Below are 27,030 nucleotides of genomic sequence, written 5' to 3'. Positions count from 1 at the left end.
TAAGTTGATTTTTGAGCTAGTCTCCTCATCAGGTATCCTGGGTGCCAGAGGCTTTTCATGCGCGGTTTCCGGTTTCGAGTCAATTTTTTAGACTTCACCGAAACCTTTTACTGATTAAGAGGAGTTAAATGGATCCGAATGTGAAGCCACCGTGGTTGAGACTTTTGACTAAGCCAACTACAATTCTATCCCAGAGTATAATGTAGCTCTCATAACTTGGTTGACTCCTACTTGACGAGAGATTGAGCTCTCTTGCAATTCTGAAAATGCACAAGTACAAGGACGTAATTGATATTGATGGCATTATAACAGAGTTTGCCCGTCTGAAGGGTACACATCTCGCCCTTTGCTTGTAACGTCCTTGACGCCGTAAACAGTCGATCTGTACTTCACCGATAACACGAGAGAAAAATTGGTAAAATAAACAACTAATTACTGCATTTTCCTTCGGCTTTATTTACAGAAAATGTCCGGCAGAAAACGCAGGAGATGACATTTCCGAGACCCCAATTTTAAAATTTTCTGCTGGGGGAGCAGGAAAAGTTGCGACCTCCAGTGTCCCAGTCCCTCCAGTGCCGATCCAGTGCCTTGACCAGGGCTTTAGGACTCTGGGTACCAGCTGAAGGACCTACACTACATGACGTCATTCCTATACTGCTAAACCGCTGTCACTCTATGAACGCGGTCTCTTCTGCGCAGCAATGGCTGACCCGCGTGGTGGTAAATGAGATTTCTTGAATCGAGAATCATGTAAAGAAACGCAATTCTCTCACTAACAGTCATCATGAGAAACAAACCTTGAACACAGAATATCCTATAAAGCAGCAAGCTAACAGTCTTGCTTTACAAGAATGCCGTCTTCGAACATCAAGCGCAAGAAAAAGCCGGTCCCCAATAGTGCTCCGAGTAGCAGTGCTGGGAGTTTCACCGAAACAGCGATGGATGAATTCTTGGCTCGTAAAGACTTGTTCAGAAAGCCCATTGCTAAAGATGGCTCCTGCCTTTTTAGAGCAGTTTCTGAGCAGGTAAGCTACCATCTAGTCCATTTACCCCATTTTTGTTTTGAGTAATTAAGTTTATATTATTTTTCTTTTAAGCTTATTTACTAGCTCACTTTTAGAGTGGGACATGTTTTAAACGGACTTTTTACTTTGAACATGATCAAGAAAGTCTCCCTCATTAATTTGCTGTCCTCCTGTTCAAAACAATGTAGTCTTTTTTAGTCTCTTTTTCCCGTGTACTTCAAGTTAATCGTGGTGGTAATGTGAGGTAACCTTGTAAGCGCACGAGCTTTTGATCGAAGTTTCGCTTTACGTATCACAAGCTTGTCTAAAGAATTAAGCAAGTGTCCGACGCGAATCTACTCTGTAATGTCACTCGCATTTCAAATCACTATTTACGATCAGTGTCTCTCAAAGTCTACAAGTACACAGTAATATGAACCAACCAGACCCCTAACATTGTTTCACACTACATTAAGCCAGAAACTCGATCATATGAAATCAGTTTCTCATTAAGCTTAATATCTCCTGTAGGTATACAACTGTCAAGCCAGACATCTCCAAGTTCGCAAGGACTGTATAGACTTCATGCGAAGAAACAAGGATAAATTTGAAGCGGTAATACCATTGTCCAAGGTTTTATGTTATTCATAACAGTGTAAACATTGGTTAATTGAATTTAAATTGTTTCTAAATCTCTGTTGCCTGTATTGAACATTGTATCTCTTGTTACAATAACTCTATGAAAGATGGATAGTCATGCTGTTTTCAGTTGATATCTTTCACAATGTGTGGTTCCAGAAAATATCCATACCCCCACCACAGAAGACACTTTGATTTGCACCCCCCACCTCCCAGGATTTTCCGTTCGAGGGGGTCTCTGATGACCCCCCCTCCCCCCAGGAATTTCCAGAATTTTAAAATGGGGACTTCGCTTACCACACTTTGGAAATTCAAAGTAGTTTGGGCACTTAAAAACAAAGAAAGTTAATACTAACTCAGTTATGAAAATACGGTAGATTTTTATTACAACAGTGCAGCGTAAACGTTTGTTAAGTTTATTATTCAGCCAAACTTTTAGCTTTTTCGCCATCACGTTTGCAAATTATGCCTGTGTTGTTTTTTTGTAAGCTTATAAATTAAGCTTAAACATTTGGTTTGCAAAGTTTAAACGTCGATTGTTCTACGTTTTTGTGTTTACTGCGACACGAACGTTATGAAGAGAATGTAAGTTTCACCCGCTTAAACAACTTTGCAAACGGTAGCAAGAAAAACCCAGAAACTTACAAGGTTCCTGTCTGGCTGTTTATATTTCTACAGATTTTGTCAGTTTCTTCAGGTTGACTATTATTTAAGGGCCGAAAACTTCACCAACACGTACATGCCAATGCGCTAGATTTCGTGAACGTCGTCACGATTGCAGAATTTACTAGCCAGGTAGCCGGGCCTTGTGAAGGTCGAGCAAGAAATGGGAACGAAAGTATTCTCGTCTCATCGCATTTTTCATGAGTTTCCACGCACAATAAACACTGATAAAACATGAAACCTATTAAAAATGTGTGTCATGCATGTCAAGGAAGCGAAAAGGGATACTCAGTGAACAGAAGTGAAAGCACTTTAATGTTGGTCAGACGAAGATGAGACGAAGACAAGACTCCAGTTATGTCCGCCATTTTCAATCGTTTTCGACTTCGTTCCAAAGACACATCGTTCTTCTGGAGATAAGCTAGCGAACTCAAAGAAAAACAGAAACATTAAAGCTAATGATGTTAACCTCATGTCAATGGCCAGGAGTACCGACTTTTTTTTCAAAACAACGTACGTAGGTATGTTTTTATGCTTCAGATCGATCGTACGTTGCTTTCAATGTTTTGTACATGGTCTGTCACCCCTTGGAAAATAGTTTCCCATGAACCCCCCATACCTCTCGGAAATTACTGCCTTTGAACCCCCCCTCCCCCTCGGAATTTCCAATGGTCTTCCGTGGGGGGGGTATGGATATTTTCTGGAACCACACAATGGGGGTTGTATGATTATTGGGTAGTAGTCTGGCACTTCAGTGAGATAAGTTCCCAGGAAGGGGTTAATCTGGGAATTTGTGGGTGGGGGGTGGCACTGGGTCCCCTGTTCCAGAAACTCCAATTTATACTATGGAACAATTTCCCATAAAGATATCGTATTTCAGACCGCAATTCTCTAATATTTATACCCTATCCCAGAGTAAACTGCTAAAAAGCTCTAATCTTCATGGTGGCACACATTTAGCAATTATTGAATGAGGCTGAGTAGGATATGAGGAATTCTGCAGATCGAGGAGGGTGTTAGCCGAGGTGGATAACACCCTCTGAGATCGGCAGAATTCTTCATATCCTACGAAAGCCGAATTCAATAATTGTTTTATCATTCCTACAAAATAATTTTAAATTTGAAAACAAGCTAAAACTTGCCAACCTCGGTCGATGTTAAGTTCATATCAATGGTGCATCGTCATCGGGAAATTTAGGAGATAAAAGTTCTATTCAGGTCTACAGATAATATACTCCAAGTAGCAGAGGTTGTCTGTTGAGTTGTCTTCTTGCTGATTTTGGACAATATTTCACTGTGAAACAAGTAAAATGTTTCAGCGACTGTTCAGTCATTTTGTTTTCACTACCAAAACAGGGTTGCAAATATGCCAAATTTGGCGTATTTTACGCCAAAATTGTTCAGATGACTCCACTGAGGATACGGAGGGAGTCACTTCGTCTCCAGAAATTTTCGGTAACAAACAGGGAGCCACTTCAACTCCAGAAATTTTCGGTAACAAACACAGTTTTGTCCTTACCTTTTTCGCAACAAATACAATTTACGTTAATTGTAAATGTTGAAAACCTTGATTAAATCCGACCAGTGCTCATGCCTTAAAGCATCAATGAAGAAACCCTTGCTTGGGTTGCTTCATTTTACTGTTAGTTTTTAATTATTGTTTTTGCATTGCTTCGCAGTTCTTGGAAGGACCATTTGACCATCACTTGTTTCGTCTCCAGAACCCAAAGGTAACAAACTTCAACTCTGTAAATGCTTTCTTGAAACAAAATGGATGAAATTTGATTTTTAAGTGCACTTGGAACATCCCCCAAATTCTCTTAAAAATAGTCTTTTTCTAAAAAACAAGAATCTCAGTCTTCCTACAACTGTACTGTATTTACAGTGCATGCACGCATAATGTATCGGTCAAGTGGAAGCTTCAACATTGCCCCGCTACCCCCCAGGCATATCCCAGACATTTGACACCTTTGCCGTCCCAGGGAGGAGGGGTGGGAAATTTGATCCCCATGTAGAGGGTGGGGAATTTGAACTGTACCCTTGATTTCATGTGAAATCTCTGGGCGCTTTCCATTGCACGTGGTGAGCTATCATGGTGGATGCGGTATTAGAGGATTTTCCTGGAAGAGAGTGTGCCTTTGTGGCCAATTGGTTGCAAGGAAAGAGTTAAACAAGCTTTGTGCCGCATTTGAAAGTGTTTAAATTTTAATATTTGAAATATTGGATTCAGGCTTTGAATATATCAATGTATTAAGCTGTGTTGACAATGAATAAATACAATACCCATACTCTGACCTACTGTATGCCCGCGATTCAATACAACAATAAAAAGCTCAACAGAGGTCAATTACTTTGACCTGCCACATGTATGTTTATTAATAAGGTGAGCGATGATGCGTGTCAGTGAAATGGTGATGAATATCGCTTGTATGGAATGTAGTAATCACAGTAGGTGGAATTTTTTTTTATATAATGCTTTGTATGTTGCATGACACACAAAGAAAAGCTGAGCATTCAGTGACCTTGTAACAGTGATTTCTGCCACTTTGCATAAGAGTTTTGTTTGTACTAAATACGCCTTCAGTGTTTCTCAGTTTTTATTATATTGAATGCGAATTATTTGCTGTATTTATAAAGATTTTGTTTGAAAACTGAAGGCGTTTCTGCCGTCCTTCTGTCGTTCATATGCCTGTGAAATGTCCCTGGGGTGGGGGCATTTGATCACCTGAATGGACCCTAGTGTGCCTGGGGGCATTTGAACGGCATTTTGGCTCGGGTAGGGGGGAATTTGAACGATAATTCTCAAAAAAGTCAAATGCGTGGGGGGTTGCCCAGAGGGGGGGGGGGGGGGGGATGTTGAAGCTTCGATTTGACCCATACAAAATGGCATGGATTACATTTTTCTTTTGGTTGAAATGTTGCAAGTCAGTCTAATTTTTGTTTCCTTCTCTCTGACTCTGTTCATGTTCCCAAAACCTGTGTTCATAAAAATAAACCACAGCATATACGCTGGCCGAACAGCAGGTGTTGATACATTAAGACACAAGCCATACATTGGACATGGGTCCACATGGGTGGTTATAGGCGATTAGTTAATTTCCTGGGTTAATTAATTCTTTGTCATACAATTAATTATTTCGTCTTTTATGGTGTTTTCTGCCTGATCTCAAAAGTTTATCAAAGATTATCTCTGCTGTTTGTAAATTTATTGGGAAACATGTTTGTTTGTCACAAAACAATGATTTTGACATAAAATTGTTATTTCTCCACTAATATTAAGCTCCCTAGTGATTGAGGGTCATTTATTTGAATAACTAAACAGGATAGTTGTGATGCAGCCCCTGTTAATTGATATAAACATAATATAACAAATAAAAACTCTAGCATACAGTGATGAATGTCCAATTCTTACATGTACCTCTTTGTTTGTAGGAATGGGCAGGGCAGGTTGAGATAAGCGCACTTTCTCTGATGTACAAGTAAGTGAATTCTTCTCTGTAGCAGGGAAACACAAGAAAGCACAAATCTGATATTTTTGAAGGGAGCAGTTTGTATGAGAGATCTAGCTTTCATCCGAAATTGCAAGCCTTAATTCCTTGAATCTAAAACCATACAAGGACCCATATAATGTTTTTTAAGAAAGCATTACAGTGGAACCTCGTTAAAATATAACCTCTTTATAACCATGAAATAGGCAAGTTTCTTATTCCTGGGCAGCCTAGGATAAAAGTTTGTTTTTGCACGAAAGTGAGGCTAATGCGGGTCACTTCTCACCAAGAAGGCATGCAAACATGGGAAAACTGTGGCTGAGTTGCCAAAACAAAGGAAAATTTCAAACATTGAAAGGTTCCGAGAGCTCAAAACTTACTTACAGACTTGAGAAATCATTGTTTCAAATGTCAAAATGATATAAAGCTCGTTGTCACTGAGAAAAACAATGAGCCTATGCCCCAACCAGAAATTGACCAAAATAGTGGTTGGTGAGTGAGTTTAATAAAAAATGCAAAGATTGTCTCGTAATTCTTAAACAAGGTAAAACCCTGAGGTCGTTTTGATTTTATTTTCAATGATCATTAAAACTTCTTTAATTCATACCTTCCATTGGAGTGGACATACTTTTTCAAAACTTGCAAGGTAAATTGAAACCTTCTTTTCAGTTGACATTGTTTCTAATAGAGCGTGTTATTTAAAAAACTTTACACTTTTCAAGCTTAAAAAGTTTCAAAGTTTCTGTTAAGTACGATCTGCTCTTCCAAGACATTTTTGTTGTTTGAAACAGATTTCCCTTTGGCTTACTGGTAAAGTTTAAGCTTTGAAGTTTCGAGATTTCTACCATTTTCCAGTGGCTCAGTATGGTTATTTTTGGTTTTGCAAAGAAGTTGAGTGACATTAGCCTCACAATCATGCTGAGAAGTCTCTTGTCCCAGAGCCTATTGTTGTGAATTGTATTTAATGAGGTTTACAGAAAAATTCAAAACAAAACAAAATGCAGGTTTAAATCTGGGCTAAAATATTTTGGTCACTAAGTAACATTAACAAGGTCATAATATAAATAGGGTTTTCGTAAGTTGTTGTTCTACAGCATCACTTAATTATCATTTCCTGTGAAAACATCTACCGATATTATTTAGCATTATGATGAGTGGCAATTTTGGTTTTCAAAAGCTTTTGTCATGTTAAAGAATTGTTGTAGCAGAATAAGAAGTTCACTTGTAAACCCTAACAGTGTTTAAATCTGTCCTTCATGTACTTATCAGATTATAGTTGTTTATCGGTTATAGTCACGTTATTTCAGTACTCCTCCTTGGTGGAATGTCATCGGTCAAAATTGTTTGCCATGTGAACACCATGTGAACATGATCTGCAACAACCTTCGATAACAAGATGAAAACTCTGCATGTGTACCTAAATTTGAGAAAGAGCGGTGATAATATTCATTTTATTGTACGTATATTTTTTCAGGAAAGATTTTGTTGTTTATCAAGACGTCAATGCTGAACCAACAAAAGTAACAGACAATGACTTCAAGGACAAGGTTAGCATATTGTAGTAAGCTTACTTAATATTCTGATCAGTTGACGTCAGTGTCTGTGTCCTGTTGTGAGTAGCTTCCAAAACCGGCCGTTTCTCCTCTGTCATTGCTGCTTGGGACGTTTCGTCCTTGCCTCAACAACAGAAATTCCATACTGATGATGTAAAATCTGTCCATAATCTGGTCAGGAGCTCTGATTGGTCAACGTAGTAGTTATATTGTTTTAGTTATTGTTTGCAAATGACAGACAAAAGCCAAGAGGCTACAAATGCAAACACAAGGAATCTATTACAAAATGGTCAATATTTGTGGAATACATTCTTTTCTAGAAGAAGCATGTGAGTTTTGCTGGAGCTCATTCGCAGATGAACCCAAAACCATACAATTGAACAAATGTACATTTGGAACCCCATGACTACCGGATTAATTATGTAAACTTTGATTAATGTCATCATTATTGAGATTCTGTTGCTGAGGCGCAGACATCTCTCTTGGCAAAATGTCCCAAGTGGCGAGGAGTGAGGAAAGACGGCAGTTATTGCAGGCTACCATAAAATTCGAAAAATAGGCCCCGGGGCTTATATTTTTCAAAGGCTCTTTTTGAGGGGCTTATTTTTGGAGGGGCTTATATACGGAGGGAAATTTGCATTTCAAAATCGATGCTCTAAAGACCACGGGGACTAGCTAGACTAGCCCTATAGTTGGAAGTAAATTTACCATTTTTGCTTTGTTTTACTTTGTATTTGAGGGCAATTTTCCAAGTACAAGCCCCCGGGGGGGGCGATTTAACGGAGGGTTTTTTGCGTTACCGGTTTGGGGGGCTTATATTAATTTTGGAGGGGCTTATACATGGAGGGGCTTATTTTCGGAAATTTACGGTATATTGTGAGCCTCTGTATGGGTATCGGTGGACAATGAAAATGAATAAACCCAAAACTCTGATTGGCAGCACTTTCTTTGCAGGTTTCTTTGCCATCATTGCACAACTAACTTTGTCAAACTTGTCATGAAAGATATTAATCATTGTGGTTAATGTGTATAAAGGGTTTAGTTTTATCCCTTGTCTCAAACTTGATTGAAATTGCAATGTGATTGTGGCTATAATCTCTAAGATCATTGCTTCATCAATGGCGCTTGTCGCAACTTGGTTTTTTTGGAAATACCAACACCAAGGCTCTTTTGTATTTTACACTGCAGACTTGTGTTTTCTACATCTATCTTATATATATGTAGTCATCAGTTTATTTGCTACTACACCTACTGCTGCAGCTGACTTCCCATAATTTAAACTCTTGGTGTGGATTAAATCTACAGAATGATGGCTTTGTGAAGGTTCCCTTTTTGTAGACATGTCTAATTTGATGATAATAATGTCTCTTTTAATTTCTTTAGAATGTTGTTCTAAGTAAAGGTGTTTTTTGACTTTTATAACATGACCGGTTTATTAAGACACTTTTCGATGGCCCCTTCAGTGTGCTTACTTATGGGGTTTGACTGTACTTGGCATTGTGCTTCGCAAATTATTTTTTGCCTTCCCTCTCGTAAGAAATAAAATGTGAAAAAATGTCACTTATTCATGATTTTGCTATTTTATGGCTAGATACTTCTCTGCTACTCCAATGGAAACCATTATGATGCTGTCTACAGTGTACAATTCCAGAAGGATGCTGCTATGTGTCAGTGTAAGTTTGAAAGTATTGTGTTGCAGTTCGTAGCGGAATCCCTCCAGATTGAGAAATTTTGAAATCGGCTATGGCATGGATTGAACTTTGGGTCTTCGGAATGTGATGTATTAAGAAGGTCTGACATACTAATGTATCAATTTTTGGCTGGGCTTGGGCTTACACTTCATTTTTGCATGAAAGTAAACTTCTCAGCTGGCCCATTTGGACAAGCTATAGCTATCATGTACTAGATGGAGACTCATTTTTACTAGCCTGAAAAAAATTTTTTATTAGCAGAATTTTTAATTAATTAAGTATGAGTTATTAATTAACTACTCCATCAGTTAATTAATTACTTGCTTTTAATTTTAAGAGTAATAACTTTACTATGTCAGATCAGTTAAAAAACAGCTTTTGATCCCCATGAATTAAGGAATTTAAATAGTTTATCGTAGATAAGTTACTTCTGTAATTTTGAATTCCCCCAAAAACTTCTCTTGAAAAACATAACTTTGCCCATCGGGCAAGTTACAGGTAAGAATATAATTCATTTACAAGTTACAAAATCCAGTAGTCCCAAGTTATTGGACATGACTTTCATTGCACACTGCGAGACAAGGAAAAACCATATAGATAAATAAGCTAATAAGGGAAAATTATTCATTAATCCATTTTTTTTCTTTCATAACAGCATTGATGTATGAGATTCTGTACCAAAGGGTGTTTTCTGAACTTGACAGGAGAGAAAATTCCTTTAAACAGAATCTTACTCCTGACACAAACAATGTTTCAACAACATTTTATCAAAATGGCTTTGGAGAAGATGATGGGGCTTTCAAGGATGATGGTGAAGATAATACTGGTTGGACAGAGGTCAAGAGCAGGTCTAGCAAAGGTTGGTTGCCCTGTCTCCACAGATTTCATTGGCCTTAACCCTTCAAGTCCCAATATCAACAAACAAATTCTCCAGACCGATCTCAAAATATTTTTCTAAAAATTCAAGCCCTAGGATTTCAATTCTCATGAAAAACAATACTTTGTTTCTGTGCCCAGAGACCATGGGAAACCATCCATAACAATTTTTTGGTTCTGTGAAAATTCATGGGAAACCCACCTCTTAAATGTTTTCAATTTTTGGAAGTCATATTTTTTAACATTTCATGGTCCTGGAAGCCATAAAACCAATATATAATTACGTTCAATGCACTTTGGAAACAATTCAAGATGCCAAACAGTAGAAAGATGATAGATGCTAATTAGAGTTGTCAACAGTAGCTGGCTGCTGGCAAAAATCGCCACCTGCTTGGTTAGTATCAGCTGGCTACTCTGCTTGGCATTAATTTTTTTCTTTACAGATGGCGTTTTTTTAAATAAAATATCCCTGGACTGGCCGCTTACTTTGACAACTCAGTCATCTACCTCAAAACTTTCTGACAACCCTGTCAGCTAATTAACATTTTGGTTTCATATATTTATAGCCTGATTCATAACTAAGAATTGCTCTTAGTTAAGAATTTGAGTGGAAAAATAGTGTATTTCTGTAAATTGATCCCTTAGGGTGAGAAAAACGCTGGGATACTATTTTTTCGGTTCTGTTTGGTCATATCAAGGTTCCACTGTGCATTGATTACATTTGAATCAATAATAATTGTTTTACTATTCCTTCTCTAAGTGACTAAACTTTCAAGGATTGTATCTTCTTTTACAGCTAAGTCTGCTCGTCAGAACAGAACTTATGAAGAGGAATCAAGAGAGGAGTCTGTTAAACCAAACCTGGATCAGAAACATGGATGGCAAGCAAAGCGTTCACTTGATAGTGAACTGTATCGCAATGTGGAGCTGGAAGTTTGGGAGGATTGTAAGAATGGTAGTGTGGCCTATCTTTCAGTTGCCAACTTAAAATTGGCTTATTGGCTTCCTGTCAAATTTCGTATTGATTTTAAAATACTTCTTTTTATTTTTAAAGCCATCTCGGTCACGCGCCTGGTTACTTGATCGATTTGATTGCTATTAAAGAACAGCTGCGCTATAATCTCCGTTCAGCTAGCGATCTTATCTTAAAGTATCCTAGTTTAAAACTGAAAAAGACTTTAGGGGATCGTGCTTTTTCATCTGCTGCCCCTAATTTATGGAACAATCTGCCCCTTCACATCCGTCTTGAGGACAATTTTGAATGTTTTAAATCTTTACTTAAAACGCATCTTTTTAGACTAGCTTTTGATATGTAATTTTTTAACCTACTATGTAATATATTTAGCGTTTTTTATATTTATTTAAGTTTTAGCGTTGTTTATTCTTAGCCTTTATTATTTTGCTCAGTTTAGCTTTTATTTTCTTTTAACATTTACGTGTTGTCATGTGCTTTTGATCATGTTTGCATGGAAAAGGCGCGTTATAAATTTTTAATTACTATTATTATTATTATTATTATTATTATTATTATTATTAAAATTGATGGTCTGGTGCAGAGCTGTCAATTAGCCTGTTCCAGGCATTCAGATAGTAGAGCTCAGAGTTCAGATGGTGGGGAGTGAATTGAATCATACGCAGGGAAAACTAGGGGAGAAATGAGGCGAGACTGGTCAGTTTTCCGCCTGCACTCTACTTTCTGAACACCTGGAACGGGCTAGCTGCCAATAAGAGCCGGGGACCCAAGGCTTTCCCCTCGCTGCTATGAGCTTGCCCCTCTCTACTTTCATACGAAACGAATGGAAAATAGGACCAATACAAATTCCTAGTTGTTGTATTCTCCGCCTACTAATTGCATATACCAAGGAACTTGAAATCTTAGGGGCAGCTCTGCCTGGTGTCACAAAGAGGATAAATTATGAATTAATTCTCTAAGGCTTGCATGATAACCAGTGTATATGCTAGTGGAGTAAATTTAAAAAATGTAGGCATTTTAGGAAACTGAGCCCTTTGATTCTGTAGATTGCATATAACCTACTTAATTATGCCCAAAAAGAAGTTTTCATGATCTCTGCTCGTGACTATCTTGGAGCCAAGAGCAGGCTACTTTTAACACAGAAGCAGTGTTAGCCCCATGCCTAATCCCCAACCTGGAAGACCGGTGGATCACGCTTTGTCTGGTCTGTACTACTGCTGTCTGGTCTCTACTGACTCTAGCTCTAGGGGTCACAGAGTGAGAGATGCACATAACACCTCCACTCAGTAACGTGGTGGTAATTCCTTGGAGGCAAAAAGAGAAAGACTCTGTTATAAGTTATAAGCTGGGGTCAAGTGTAGCTATTGTCTATAGACTCTTAAACAATGGCACACTAAATTACACTTGTAAAAGTCTTTTTAAACTGGCCCCTGGTTATGGCTAGTATTGACAAACTTTTAATTTGTGTATGAATGTTACATCATATGTCTTAACAGAAAGTGTAATGTAAACATTTTTATGTATTCTTCAGGGCAAGAAAGGGAAGATCGTTTTTATGCAGCAAGCATCCAATACCAGCCTGGAGACAAGTGCTTTGTAAGTTGACTTAAGTTAAGACGATGTCCAAGTTTAATAATAACAATTTTATTATGGTAACTCAATAAAATAATAGACCTTTTTGTAACTGCTCTGGTTAGGAAAATATAATTATGATTGTGTGTCCGAAGGGGAAAGTTAGAATGTGACTATAAGTATGCATGTTAGCAATTTAATGGTAATTGATTTCTGTTAATATCAAAGCGTTGTTTGATGTGTTTTGTTTACATGTTTAGGCGTGGTTAGGACAGCCAGATGTGGCAGACAAAGTCTATGAGGCTATCGTTGTTTTCTCTCTTCCGATTCAAAAAAGTATTGAAGTGAGTCAAGATACATGCCCACTGTTTTACTAGTAGTAATCATAGATGATTGAGTGTGTTCGAGGTCAGAGTTTGTTTTGATTGGATGTGTTAGTTTCGGTTCGATACAAGTGTCATTGAGTTTTTGCCGTGAAAGCGAGTATTCATCACCCACTTAACCAATACCAGGAGTGATCATATGGCAAAAACCCAAAAGTTATAAAAAAAAGCTTCCGTGGAACCTCGATATAACGGACATCTATATAACTAAGTCCTCTGTATTACAAACGATTTTCTTTACCCCCCCCCCCCCCCTCCCCTCATATTTTAACTAAGACTGAACCTATGTCAGTGTTACATTAAAATTTGAAGTGCTGGTAGTTATAGCGCATTCTATGTAAATATATGACCAGAGTAATTTATCTCAGTAATGTGTCTCCATTTGGCTCAAGCAGAAGGCTCTTTTTTCCACCCTGTTTTCGCTCCTCAATTCATACTCCATTGGACGAACGAGAGTTAAATCTTATATTTTTAGTTTCTTTTTCTTATCTGTGATGTTCAATAACTGTAAAGCTGTAACTAGCCTTCGTTTTCATTCTCAAGTTATTTGCCTTTTTTCAGGTGAGGATTCCAGAACTTCAAAATAAAAGGTAATATGTTTACAGGGTTTTATTTTCGTACAAGGTTGCGCGCGTGTTTTTTTTGTTTTGTTTTTTTTTTGTTTTTTTTTTTGTCGCGTTGGGTTGTAGAGCGTTATCGTTATTTGTATATGTGACGAAGTCTTTTTAAAAGAAAGAGAAGAGTAGTCACTTTTGTATTTTTTTTCTGGTGTTTATTTATTGATATTGCAGTTCTTTGTTACCCTGGGTAGTCACTTTTTAAGACTTAACAAACCGAAACCGCGCTTGAGAAACCTCTGGCATGCACCCAGTGTACTTCTACGTGTATTCGCCACTGTAAAAACCAAATGGAAACTAGGACGAGTTAACTTTCGCAAAGACTTCTGGGACTGTTTCTAGGGAAAGGAAAACAATTAGCCAATTGCTGACCGGTGCGTCCCCAGTACCCATCCCAGAAACACTTGCGGGACACATTTCGGCTCCAGTTGCCTTCCCGTTTCTAAAGTGGTGAATTGCTTTACGATACAAGTAGACTACTAGTAGTCCCCCATTTTTCCTCAGGGATAGTGAAGCGAGCGAAACGCGAGCGCGCGTGAAAATCACCCCTCGGGAGAAAAGCCGACACGTGGCGGGGAGAGAGAAACGTCTTTTCTCGCGTGGGGTGATTTTCACGCGCGCTCGCGTTTCGCTCGCTCTTCTATCCCTGAAGAAAAACGGGGGACTACTCGTAGTCTACGATACAAGTTCTCCAACAAGGCCTGGTGCATCAAACCAAGCAGGTGATTGAGTCATATCCCTTTGTAGGATGAAGATGCTGCTTCAAAATAAGCTAACGGAAAAATACTAATGATAAAAATCTCCCATCATGTTTGAGTGGAAAGCTTCATTTTCTTTGACCGCGTTATTTTGGAGTTTTACAGTTACTTACTTTAGTGCTAAATTTACGGTTTGACTTTGGATGTCTATTTGCAGCTTTGTGATTCCACTTGAAAATTTGAAACCCACAGCCAACCAGCAGGGTAAGTTATGTAATAGGTTTTGAAAAAATATGAAAAATAAACTTAAAAGATTTACTTTCCACAGTCGAATTCCTCTTTATGGTTAGCTCGTTAGTAAGGACAGCTTTCTTTATTGCTGTGGAAAACCCTTCCATTTAGCCCGCTTAATACGGACGCCCGCTAATGCGCACACGGACACTTTTTTCTTGTCCAGTCAACTGATTCTCATAAAAAGTTGAGACGGAATTCATTTGGAAATTGAGTAATTTTAATTTTCAGTGCACAAAAACCTTGTACCAGAATAATTTCAAGCATATTGCATCCCGGCTTTTTTACACTTTTCGAGGGCTATAAATGAATGATAAGTTATATGAAATAACAGCAAAGAAAAGATTCTTATGGGAGCAGAAAACAAACTTCAAAAGCTTTAAATTTCACAAAATTAAATCTTTGAAATGACAATTTTACCGTGTTTTCTCAATTCCTGGAAAATTCGAAATTTGTCAAGTGTTTTCTGACTCCCATAAGAAATTGTCTTTGGTGTTATTACCGTGTTTTCTGAATTCCTGGGAAATTTGAAATTTATCAAGTTTTTTCGGACTCCCATAAGAAATTGTCTTTAGTGTTATTACAGATAACTAATTATATCTATAGACCTTGAAAAGTGTAGAAAAGAATGCGATGTAGCTTAAAATATTCTGGTACAAGGTTTTGTCCACTGAAAATTAAAATTACTCAGTTATTACTCAATTTCCAGATGGATTCCGTCTTAACCTCTTTAATGCGGACACCTCTTTGCCATCCGTGTGCTGTAATAAGCCTTAACTTTTCCGAAGTTAAAATGACAGCATGTCGATGTTTACAATGCCGAAGAATACTGACGGGAGTAAGCAAAGTGTAGACTTTTTGAATTTCTGACTATTTTAGACAACGAGTAACTCAGTTATGATGGAGAGAACGGTTTTTGAATAAGTGATGTATAAATAAGCAACTTCTGGGTGTTTTTACGGACATGGGCCGTGGAACAAAGCCAGGTTTCGTGTAGCTTTAAGATGTTTAATTGGACGATGCCAATGTCCTGCCCCGCACACTACAGACAGTTTTTATGCCCTTTCTGTCTCCGCATTAACCGGGGTACGACTGTATTTAGAACTTGACATATTTATTTTGTAGAGATGAATTACAAAGAATTGTCAGGTTACTACAAAAAATCAGAAGCAACAGGAGGACCATCCAACAATGAAGGTGTGTCTTGTATTACTTTTTGGAGCTGAAAAGCCATTTCATCTTCTACCTGTGAAAGTTTGTTAATTATGTTGTTGTTCTGAGCAGGTTTGCGGGATGAAGGAAAACGAGGAAGGAGAAGAAATATGTCAGCTAGACCACCACCAAGAGGCGGCAGTAACTTTAAGGTTAACTACTAGTTTTGCGTAATATCTTTATTTATTTTTATTTATTATATATATATTTATTTATTTATTTATTTATTTATTTATTTATTTATTTATTTATTTATTTATTTATTTATTTATTTATTTATTTATTTATTGAGGTTGACGAGAAGAGCCCGCAGTCCTAATCTCTAGGATGCGCATGGTTGGCACATATGTAGCCAACATTTGTTTAGACTTCCACTAAGAATGAATGGAATGGCTAGCCTATGAACAGGCTCTCTGTAAGGCTATGGAATGCCTAGAACGCAATCTGATCATTGGCTTTTGTACCATCTATCAGTCCTAATCTGATCACGCGCGTTTTGACCTTCTATCACGTGAAACTTACGCAAAGTACCCAGCGTTGCGTGGAGCAAGAGCAAGCAAGAGCAGTGGCAATCCTGAAACTCACCCGCTCTACCTAACCCTTGGTTTTTACTAGCCGTTTATTTATTTATGACTTTTACTGTTTAGGGAGATGAACAAAGTGATGACACCTCTACCAGAAAGGGTTTCCAGGTAAAAAATAGACAGCCCAATAAATACCAACCCTTGCTAGAGGATATAGTCAATCAGACAACACTTGCAGTGGTCAAGAAACACCTTTTAGACATACGAAACAATTTGTAGCCTGTGTCTACCAATACGGAGACAAAGTGGTCCTTATTCACTTGATATGTCTTGTTTTGCAACAGGATGATTCGTTTCCAAGACAGCGGCCTGGTGCAGGGTCACGTGACAAGTTTTCAAGAGGAAGAGGAAGAGGACGTTACCAGCGAGGGCGTGATGAGCGGGGTCTGGGGCAAAAAGAAGCTGATGAAGAGGCCAAGCTGCAAGAAGCAGTAAGTTTGAATTTTGTTATTATGCTCACACTCATTTGGACTGTTTTTTTGCTTGCAATTTAGTCAAGTTAAACCTCCCGTAAAGACCACACACAATGCGAAGACCTCTAAAGGTGATCGCTTAGAAGAATCGAGCCTTGACACTGCTACGTTATGGAGGTAATCCACCCTAGCCAAAAATATGGCGACTGGCACATTAACCTACAGTTCGTAGCGCATGAAAACCATACAATTGCTCATAAAAACGCACAAAAAAGTTTTATAAACTTCAAACCTAGGACAGGCAATGTTGCTATTACAGGACGAATTTCCTCCCCCCCCCCCAAAAAAAAAAAAAAAAATATGACTTAATGTGTAATTGGCCGTGTTAGGTTCGAAAGGAATTGTGGTAAAATGTACAGCCGCCATCTTTTCCCGTTCGGCGGATGTTTTTGCATGCAAGGAGTTCCATGCTGTCACTAAAAGTTCTTAGTCTGGTAATACTCTAAGAGCATAGCACATACAGCGAACACAGAGATCACGCCATGCTTCAAACGATCGTTAACAAGAGGTTAAAAACAGAGGAAAATTCTTGAACTGTCACCCCCGTTCGCTGTTAGTCATGGTCGCTTTAAGGGGTCGTTTACAAGAGGTTCTGACTATAAGACTTCGACTGAGAAAGTTTTGGTGGTTTGGATAAGTGTTCGCTTATTGAAGGTTCGAATGTAATTTATTCTGAATCGTCTTTTGCAGGAACAAGCTAAGTTGGCAGAATTACAAGAAAAAGATCCTGCAGCATTTCCAGCCTTACCTGTAGGTGACTTTTACGTTATATTAGACTACTTGCAGCCCGCCTTTTCTCTTAAAATCCCTCTAGTTCTCATCCCAGTCAATGCGATTGCAAAAAAACAAACGCTAAAATAAGGGATAAGGACATAGGCCCTAATTTATCGCGGCTCGCCTGCATGGGTTAAGCGTGGAGTAAATTTCGAAAAGAAAAATTGTAGACTGCTCGCAGACTAACGTTGTCTACTGATCGGTTTTTTTTTTTAAGAGTAGGTGTACACTAGACGAGAATTTTAAGGATTCATAAATGTGTTCGGAGTCACAGGAATTTTAATTTACGCACATCTTTTAATCCGACAAACATTCTTTCGGATGCAAAGTGTTTCCTTGCGATTTCGGATTTAAAACGTCCAGACATGTAGCCTCCCACGCAGACGTTCTAAGGGGTTCGTCACGCGTTCCTGCCCCTCCAATGAGTCAACACTTATCCAAAGTTCGTGGGGCAGGAACGCGTGACGAACCCCTAAGAACGTCTGCGTGGGAGGCTACCAGACATGTGACTATACCGAAGAAGAATTGGCATACAAAGCAAAAACTCCCCACTCCTTTCTCCCTCTTATTTTTTCCAATTTTTTTTAATTGGGAGCTTAAGCGACGACGACGGTAACGGAAACGAGAACGGCAAAAAAGCAATAGGCTTAAATTGGCAAAACAACAAGTTTGCACGTGTATCACGCTTTTTTGTACATTTCTTAGTCGTCGTTGCACGACTACGACGTAAAAGTGCCTATTTTCACGTTTTGTTGAGGACGTGCACACAAGACAACGACTTCCTTTTTCTTTTCCTGAACTTTGATCCAGTCTTTTAGAATTCACCTCTAGAAAAAATTGCCAGCATTTGTCGAATTGAACGAGATGGAATAACCCCAATAAAGTTTGAAGTTGCGCGAATTCAATGTTTAAAGGATGTTTTCGTAGCTGTAGTTGTTGCTTGAGCTTCCTAATAACGAGTGTCAGTGACATGTACTTGCATGTCAAAGGCACTTGGAAGGTATAAATAATTTATGCCATTTGTCTTCAACTTTAATTTGCGAAGAATGAGCACTTGTTTCCACGCTGGCAGCGTTAAAGAGTAAAATTAAGACAAAATGACTTGTGTTGTGGTTTTTTCTTCAGACTCAACAAGCTGAAGAGAAGCCTGTATCAACTGAAGCAGGGCCTGATCAAACTCCTGCTGAGTTCTGGAGTCGGCTTAAAAACGCTCAAGGAAAGCCGTTACCCTCAATGCCCAAGGAACTTGATCAATCGGGAACAACAGAAAGCAAACCTGCCAGTACACCAGCCTCGCCAACCAATCAGCAGCCAGACTCGGCCAAAGTAGAAGATGAGAAAAATGAAGAGAGACCGCAGGCTAGTGAGCCTCGATCCCTTGCTGCATCTCATAATGGTGAAGTCCCTAACAAGCTGGAAGAGGAAGCAGAAAAAGGAAAGAAGGTGGAAATCAAGTCGGTGGAACCTAACAGTCATCAGACTGCGTTACAAAGCAGCAGACCAGAGCGGCGTGAATCTCCCAAGCAAGAAAAAGAAATAGTGAACGAACTAGATCAGAAAAGATCAGATTTGCCAACTGTGGACATAAAAAGTACACCGCCCAAACCTGTGGTCAAAGAAGGGGCACATGTTGACGCGGAGCCAGAATCGAGAACTGCTTGGTCAAACGAATCAGTTAAAATGGAGGAACCAAACGCTACCGCTAAGGAAACAGAAGAAGATATAAAGAAGACAGAGGAGGTGTCTACTATGAAGCCAAACGTGAGGGGCGTTATTCGTATGGCCAACCTAACCAGTACTAAACCAGCTCAGCAAGCTACCGAAACTGAAACTCCACCTCATTGTCAAGAGGATGATATCAAACAAGTGAAAAAAGAGGAGACTTCAAGTCTTAAATCAGCACTTGCTGGGGAAAGTTCGGCCTCGTCTTCGCCTGAAAAAAAGACTGTTAAATTTGCTGATGATCCCCCCAGTGAAGCTGGAGAAATCAAAGTTCTTTTGAACACAGGAAAAGACTTGAGTTATAAAGATGGCAAAAGGGAAATCCTGGCTCCTCCCACTCTAGGTATTGTTTTTGTTTTCTTGATAGAAAGATCAGACGTTTGCAGCGTGCAAAGAAAGTAGTGTCCGATAGCCCGGGGCTAGTGGGTTTTGCTATCGGGCTAGTGAATTCTGTTATTAACGTTGCCCGACGGACAAGTGAAGTTTTTTTAGGAATCCAAATCATAGAGGAACTGTGAAATCAATCTGCTCATCAAAACGTTTTTGGGGGAGTTGAAATGATGTTTGGGCTAGTAAATGTTAGCTTCAGCTTGCCCGAATGGCAGACTGTAAAATTGACTTTCTTTGCACCCTGCGTTTGGTAAGTTTCGTTGTTGTTGTTGTGTAATAACGTGGTTAACAAATTGTTCCCAACAAATTTTGGCGCGAAATTCAGAGTCAGTAGAAACCTGTAGATTCAAGGACGAGAACGACTATACGAGTACGAGATTTGATTTGAAGTTTTTTCGCATATTGTCAAAAAGTAGACACCTCAGAATGCTTCATTTTACTTTTTTTCACTAGAAAAGTTAGCACTATTATCTATACGGAGGAGGATAAGCCCTCTCCCGATCGCTTCTAACGTTTGATGAGTTGTTTCCTCCGTCACTACGACTCGTAGTTGAACGACGCCCGTATCACGTTTTCCCGCCAAAATGACCCTGGTTAACGCGCGACCTCTACTTAGTCGTAATACTCGCCTTAGAATCTAAAGGTCTCTTGTAGGGAGCTTTAGCATTTACGGCGGCGATATCAATGCTGTCGTGGTCGTCGTTTCTTAAGCTCCCTAAAATATATAATTTCATTGATCAAATTCAGTACAGGAGTGCTTTGGCAACGTTCATGTATCTGAGATGGCGTCCAGGTCCAAAAATGTTACGAAGCACAGTTTTTACCAGCAAGGAGGATTTCAACGAGAGTACTTTGTCTAAAACCTTTAAACTTTACCCTTTAAAATTTTTCGTGTGTTGAAAACGAGACAAAACCTTAGAATTGTAAGCGTTACTTGTTACCCATGATATTACTGGAGCCTTTTTACATGACGTCACTTCTACCACGTTTGTATCCCACAAAAACACAAAATACGTTATAATAATTTAAACATTAGGTTCGGCACATGAAAGTTCAGCGTTTGAATCAAAGCCGTTCCAAAGTCGCTCCAAAGGCGAAATTCCCGGCCGGGCTAGGCGAAAAGAACGGCTGAGCCGTTCCAAATGGAAACAGGCGTTCCTAATTGATTCAGACGCCGAACTTTTCATGTACTTAATTCAATGTATTAGGTTCGGCTCATGAAAAGATCGGCGTCTGAACCGGGCCTTACAAACAACAAAACGAAATATGAAAAACTGTTAGGCTGACAAGTTTTCAAAAACCACATTTGCAATCCGTTTCAGTCTACTTCAGGTTTGTCCATTCGTGCTTCCTTTTGTATTTGCTGGAGAAACGTATAATTATCCGTCTTGGGTCATTATACGTTTCTGGGAAACTGCCCACCTACCCCTCCCGTAAGCCAACATTAAAGGAGCTGTGTCACGAAATTCAGTCAATTAGGAAATTACAAAATGCCTGTTAAAAAAATAATCGCTTAAAACTTTAAAGAAGGTTAAAATAACATAACAGAAACAACAGATGCCACGGATGGGCAAAACTGAAGAAGATTGAAACGGATTGAAATTAGGGTTTTTGAAAACTGTTCAGCCTAACAGTTTTTCAAAGCTTATCCCTGCTGCTTGCAACTTCAAAAATTATGCCCAGGAGACATATTTGTTTGTCTCTGATCTCTGATTTTGTCATTTACATGTAATTTCTTTGCTTACTTTAAGTTCCATAGCGATTGAGGGCGAGTAATTGGCAAAATTAAACAAAATGAACTGGACTGCCGTGACACCTTGTTCTCTTCTTGACACCTTCTTTTCTTTATAATTGTTTATTTATGTATGTGTTTATTTGCAGTTTCAGTTGTGATGAAGCCGCCTCCAGGTTCAGATTATTCACAGCAAGACAGTTCTCCAGTTTCCATTTTAACTGTAAGTACTCTGGTCTTTGCTCTTATCCCTTTAACTCCCAATATCCACGTACAAATTCTCCAAACTGACCTCTATATATTACCTTAAAGAATGAGTTGAGAGAATTTGACAAAAGATCGAAGTATTTTCTCTTGGGTGATCATTTTATTAATTCTCATAACCTAATCTTTACAATATACGGATATCATTGGGAGAAAATTGATGTTGGTCACTATCGGGACTTAAAAGGGTTATGTATGAAGGCGCCAAAAGTGTTGTTGTTTTACTTGTTTGTGTGTTTCCTTGGTTACTGCTCTGCAGTACATACAAGGTGTTTATCTGTGGCAGTACTTGTGTGCGGTATGGCAGTTCAACTATACAGTACACACCCGTGAATAAGTGGATTAAGAACCTCCTTGCAGAAATTTTTCACTTTAATACCCAAAAATTCAAGAACCTGTTTAGCCAAGCAAGGTCAAGCAGGTTCTTATATGTTGGTCACTTTTAAATTATGATAAACGATTTAGTCAAGGAGCGTAACTTTGAGATTGTAAATTTAAGTATAATAAAAAGATACTCTTCCAAACAGTATTTTAATTCGGTGATCAGTTTTGTTAGGGTTAAAATAATACAATTGTGGATAAATGCCGTATTTTTAAGGACCGATCCAAGGTTATTTCTTTTTCTTGTAATGAAAAATCTATTATCGCCTTCATAAAAATTGTAGACCTAATTAAGAACATACTTAGCCTAAATTGACAGTTAGTACCCCAAAATACAAGAACGTATTTTGCCAGACTTTGGAAGGTAGGTTCTTATTCGCGAGTGTTTACTATATTGTTTCTTTTTTTTGTTTTTCTTTTTGTTTTCACAGAATGACAAGCCTAACAAGAACTCATCCGAAGATGAAGTAACCACCTCGATACGATCCAGTTTCAACCGCGAAAAGAACACGAAACCAGTAGTCCCCTCCCCTCCCGCCTCAGACACAAACCAGAGTGCAGAAGGAGCAGATTCCGCATCCTCTGTGTACCCCACAGTTTCTCAGCATCAATCCGTGACGTATCAGCTACCTCCTCTCCCTGTGATGTACACACCCCTACCAAACATGACCAGTCATCCGCGCATGCCCCAAGGGATATCTATTGAAAGCGATGGCTCGGATCTGCCAGAGGGTGAGTGTATGTCTTAAGGAGCTGTTCTGTCGCGACGTCTGTTGTGCGCATTACGAAATCCAGGGGGAGGGAAAGGAAGAAAGTATTCAGTCGCAGGTAGTGAATTCGCAATTACAACAACAACAACACTTTATTCCGGCACAACATTGCATGGTGGGGATGGAGGAGGAAAAGCTACATTTTCCCCTTTTAAAGTCAGAAAAACGTCAAAGAGCCCCTTTTGGGCGACGTTTCTCAACTCATTTTGTCGCCAATTGTAGGTCAAAAAAGGTAAATCTCCCTCTTCCTAAACTCTAAGAAGAATGGGTACAACCTTTGGGCGCTATGGATTCTGGGATCGTTTGGGTGTACAAGCGTTTGTTATGATTGGGCGATGGTATTCAAAGTAACTATTAACCAATCATAATTTACGCTTGCCTCCGCTCCCCCCCCCCCCCCCCCAACACCCACAAACGATCCCAGAAATCGTTGCGTCGAAAGCTTGTACCCATTCTCCTTATACTTTCTGGAGTGGGGAATTGACCGTTTGAGGCTGGGTTTGGGTCGAATTTTATTATGGGACTGTTTTCGGAGACGAATTCAATACCACTCGTTATAAATATAAAAAGCGCTGGCGTCCCAAAACGATCATGTAACACTTGTTTTGCATACTTTGACGTTGTGCAATGTGCGTAAAACAACACCGACCAAAGCCCACGTGCGACGTCGAAAAATGAATAGCCCGAGAAAACAGCCCTCATTTCGCGACGCTTCAGTTCCAGTGGTTTTCCCGCGAAATGACGTCTGAGAAACGAGCCCAGAAATTCCATACTGATGACGTGTTACAACCTTGATCCGGGTAGTGCTTCTGATATCATGAAGCAAATTTTCAGAAGCACTACCGAGGTCTGGGTAGTGATGCGTCATTTGGATGGAAACAATAGGTGGCGTCCCAAAATATGGGCAATTTTCTTAGGCTAAAAAATGAAGGGAGGTAAATTTTAAAGTTTGATAAAGAAATTACAGAAAAAGTGAAAAATACGGTAATGTACTTGCTTGACTCATCGTGTGTTTTGTTTATTTTGCAGATCCAAATACTCTTCGTTATTTTTACAACCTTGGATTCCAGGTATGCATTAGTACCTATACGTTATCTTGGACGGCGAACTTAAGGGCTGATTTCCACTGTCGCGTAAAATTTACGATCGCAAATAGAATAGAGGCAATGTATGAAAGGTCGCACGTAAGCGTAAAAGTAGAACCTCGCTCAACTTCGTGTTTCATCTCAACACTTTTTATATTGCCTCTATTTTGTGTACGTGATAAAAATTTACGTCCGTTAATGTGCGTGGCCAAAAACGCGTCAGTGGAAATCAACCTTAAAGGAGCTGTGTCATGGCAGTCCAGTTCATTTTGTTTAATTTTGCCAATTACTCGCCCTCAATCGCTATGGAACTTAAAGTAAGCAAAGAAATTACGTGTAAATGACAAAATCAGAGATCCGAGACAAACAAATATGTCTCCTGAGCATTATTTTTGAAGTTGCAAGCAGCAGGGATCAGCTTTGAAAGACTGTTAGGCTAAACAGTTTTCAAAAACCCTAATTTCAATCCGTTTCAGTCTTCTTCAGTTTTGCCCATCCGTGGCATCTGTTGTTTCTGTTGTGTTATTTTAACATTCCTTTAATGTTTTAAGCGGTTATTTTTATGTTTCTCCTAATTTAACGAGCATTTTGTAATTTCTTAATTTGGCTGAATTTCGTGACACAGCTCCTTTGAGCAATACGTTTTTGAGCGACGCACTTTAACCAGAAATGGACTTCGTGCATCCCTAATGTAACAGAGAGCTCTAAGACGAGAACGGCTAAGAGAACGAGATTTTCCCAATACTAAGTAGTGTGCGCGCGCGAATCAGCGTCATTTTGGCGGGAAAATGTGGTAGCCGTCGTCAGTCTACTTCCAGTTTTGGCCAGAATGTCGTAGTGGCGAAAACAAGTTATCAAAAGTTAGGAATTTTATCATTGAGCGACTAGGAGAGGGCTTTACCTCTTTCGATGGAAATAAGCGTACTAACTTTGTGGTAAAAAAAGAATCATGAAGCTTTCCGGGGTGTCTATTTTTAGAGAGTAGGCGAGAAAACTTAAAATTAAATTTCGTCCTCGTAGCCGTCCTCGTCCTGGAATCTTAAGTTTTCTATTACCTGCTGGAGTTAAGGAGCTGCAAGTGCTTGTGAATACAAACCGACAACCGCATTTTTGCCTGGTATGCAAGCGTATTTTAATATCTTGTTTTTGTCTGTGTTTGTTGTCGCTAGTACCATGTCCATATGAGCCAGCAATGGGCAAACCAGCAGATGATGTTTTACCCTTCAATTTACCCAGTACCTTCCCAGGATCATATGCCGCCCCATCCTGCGGTGTCCGTAGGTCAGCAGCTTACCCCAGCAGTACCTCAAATGATGTACCAGCCTCAGCAAATGCAGGTAAAATATCTCTTTGTTCTTTTTTAGCGTTCTATCAGCACAGCCTTTCTTTCACTTGCTCGATTTTGGCCTGCTCAGAAAGACTGCATGAATCTAGAAAGATCTTTGTGGAGCATGCGCTGTATGTTGCTAGGATACAGTTTCGAACCCAGGCCTAATAGCCTTGAGCTTGGTAAAGAGGGCACAGTTGTGACCATCGGTTTATCAATAAACGGATGTTCGCACTCCGAAATCAGTTTGACGAAAGAGAACAATATTGACTAGTCCAGAACTTCGGACTTCGGTGCCTTCAAATGCTAGAGGCGAATCAGGTAGGGCGTCCTTTTCTCCTCCTCTCTGTGGAGCAGTGTGTGTATCTCTGTGCTCCTAACACTTAAAACCGTCGCGATGTAAAGTATTTCGCTTGTTAAACTATTTAAAGCTAATTTACCTTTTAACATCTAGGCATATCACCCATCCCAAGTCCAGCAAGTAGTGACAGAAAATACAAGTTTTTCTGAGCGAAATTCCTTAGAAAGGACAAGTCCTGGTCAAGCTTCGCAACAACAGCAGCAGCAACATCAACAGCAGCAAGGTATTCCTCTTCATCAGGGCCCGCCGTTCATCCCCAACCAGCACCACACAAACTGGAGACCCCGGTCTATGACTGGCTACCAAGGAAAGCAGTCGCATGTTAATGCACAATTCCAAAATCAACAGACTCCTCGCGGTCCCATGCAACATGGGGGTGGCAACAACAAGTACAAAAAGAAATTTAAACACCGCAATGATCAGTTCCCTTACGGTGCGCAGTCACATAATGCGCAGAATCAAGGCACCATGATGCATAATACGCATGGTTATTCTAATCCTTCGCAGACCGCTGGATCTTCTAATCCGTTCTATCTGCCAGGCGGCGACCATGGTGGCGGTAAGGGATCTGGAGACTACTTCCATAGCGGTCAACAGTATGGAAACTTTCACAGCAACGCATCATCGGGCATGACACAAGCCCCACATACCGCCCCCAACACGCGGGCTCAGTATCCCTAATGCGGGTCAAATAACTTTAAAATAGCCCATGATTTTGGGCAAATGGATTGCTTTGAAACACCAGTGCAATCAATTAGTAATGCAACTAACAGTTACTTCTTCGACAGTGTAGAAGTTGTTTAGAATGACAGTAAGCTAAATACGCTTTTGATGCAATACGCCGCTACTTCACTGTCCTAGAAACTTAGTGTTATGGTTCTGTTACATTGTCGCGTAGGGTAAATGTCTTTATAGGGAATAAATTGAACTGTGACGTGACAATTGTTGTCTCTTATTTTTAACCTAGTAGTTTTTACCGCAATGAGGAGTTTTTCTTTCAGCTGGGTCCTAAAGCAATCCCCGAGTCTCGATCTAAACTTTGAAGACTTCCCACGTTTTTTGTTCATTTCAATAGTTGCACCTTAAAACTTAAATATACCTGGCATGTGTGCTATGGCGTTGCAAGAAACATCTTTGCGAGAGTTGCACCATGTAGCATATAACAATCGAAAATACAAATCAGAACTGAGCAGTTGTGCTGTTCCGATTAATTTTACGGAGGGGTGGATGATGAGCTGCGTGCCGCGTTGCAAGAACAGAAAGCAAATCTTCTGAGAAAACAGGCGACACCCGCGAAATGACGTCAGAGGAACGACCGCAGAAATTCCATACTGATCACGTGGTTATGAAGAACTAGCTGGGAGATAATTAACAGTTATTGGACGAGGTTGAGCAAAATATCGTGATCAGGTCAGTTATTTGTCGAAGCTGAATGCTCAGGTAAATAATTGATGTGTGAGACACTGACAAATCACGATATTTAACGATTATTCCTCGAGCCCGAATG

The 27,030-nt window shown here is 39.5% G+C and overlaps 1 protein-coding gene across 2 annotated transcripts; it reads left to right on the top strand.

Moving 5' to 3' along the window:
* Positions 1-678: 678 nt before the first annotated feature.
* On the top strand, positions 679-26,465 carry LOC140949271 (uncharacterized). Of its 2 annotated transcripts, XM_073398495.1 has the most exons (23): positions 679-1,025; positions 1,536-1,619; positions 3,986-4,036; positions 5,739-5,785; positions 7,269-7,341; positions 8,939-9,020; positions 9,694-9,897; positions 10,711-10,869; positions 12,419-12,483; positions 12,720-12,803; positions 13,404-13,432; positions 14,375-14,421; positions 15,574-15,645; positions 15,733-15,812; positions 16,308-16,352; positions 16,529-16,675; positions 17,408-17,467; positions 18,617-19,556; positions 21,485-21,558; positions 22,412-22,712; positions 23,780-23,820; positions 25,005-25,172; positions 25,617-26,465. In XM_073398495.1, the coding sequence occupies exons 1-23, from the start codon at positions 852-854 to the stop codon at positions 26,202-26,204; spliced, it is 3,615 nt and encodes a 1,204-aa protein (XP_073254596.1). In that variant the 5' UTR covers positions 679-851; the 3' UTR covers positions 26,205-26,465. The 2 variants fall into 2 exon arrangements, with proteins under 2 accessions (XP_073254596.1, XP_073254597.1); XM_073398496.1 differs by lacking the exon at positions 16,308-16,352.
* The last annotated feature ends 565 nt before the right edge of the window (positions 26,466-27,030 follow it).

The sequence above is a fragment of the Porites lutea genome, chromosome 9 (assembly GCF_958299795.1).
Source record: "Porites lutea chromosome 9, jaPorLute2.1, whole genome shotgun sequence".
NCBI lineage: Eukaryota > Metazoa > Cnidaria > Anthozoa > Scleractinia > Poritidae > Porites > Porites lutea.
The sequence above is the reverse complement of the archived record's forward strand: the minus strand, read 5'-3'. Positions and strand labels throughout refer to the sequence as shown.

Coding starts and splice junctions, on each gene's coding strand:
- LOC140949271 (XM_073398495.1), top strand. CDS start 852: ATGCCGTCTTCGAACATCAAGCGCAAGAAAAAGCCGGTCCCCAATAGT. Junction 12,484..12,719: donor AGCCTGGAGACAAGTGCTTT/GTAAGTTGACTT, acceptor TTACATGTTTAG/GCGTGGTTAGGACAGCCAGA. Junction 25,173..25,616: donor ACCAGCCTCAGCAAATGCAG/GTAAAATATCTC, acceptor TTTAACATCTAG/GCATATCACCCATCCCAAGT.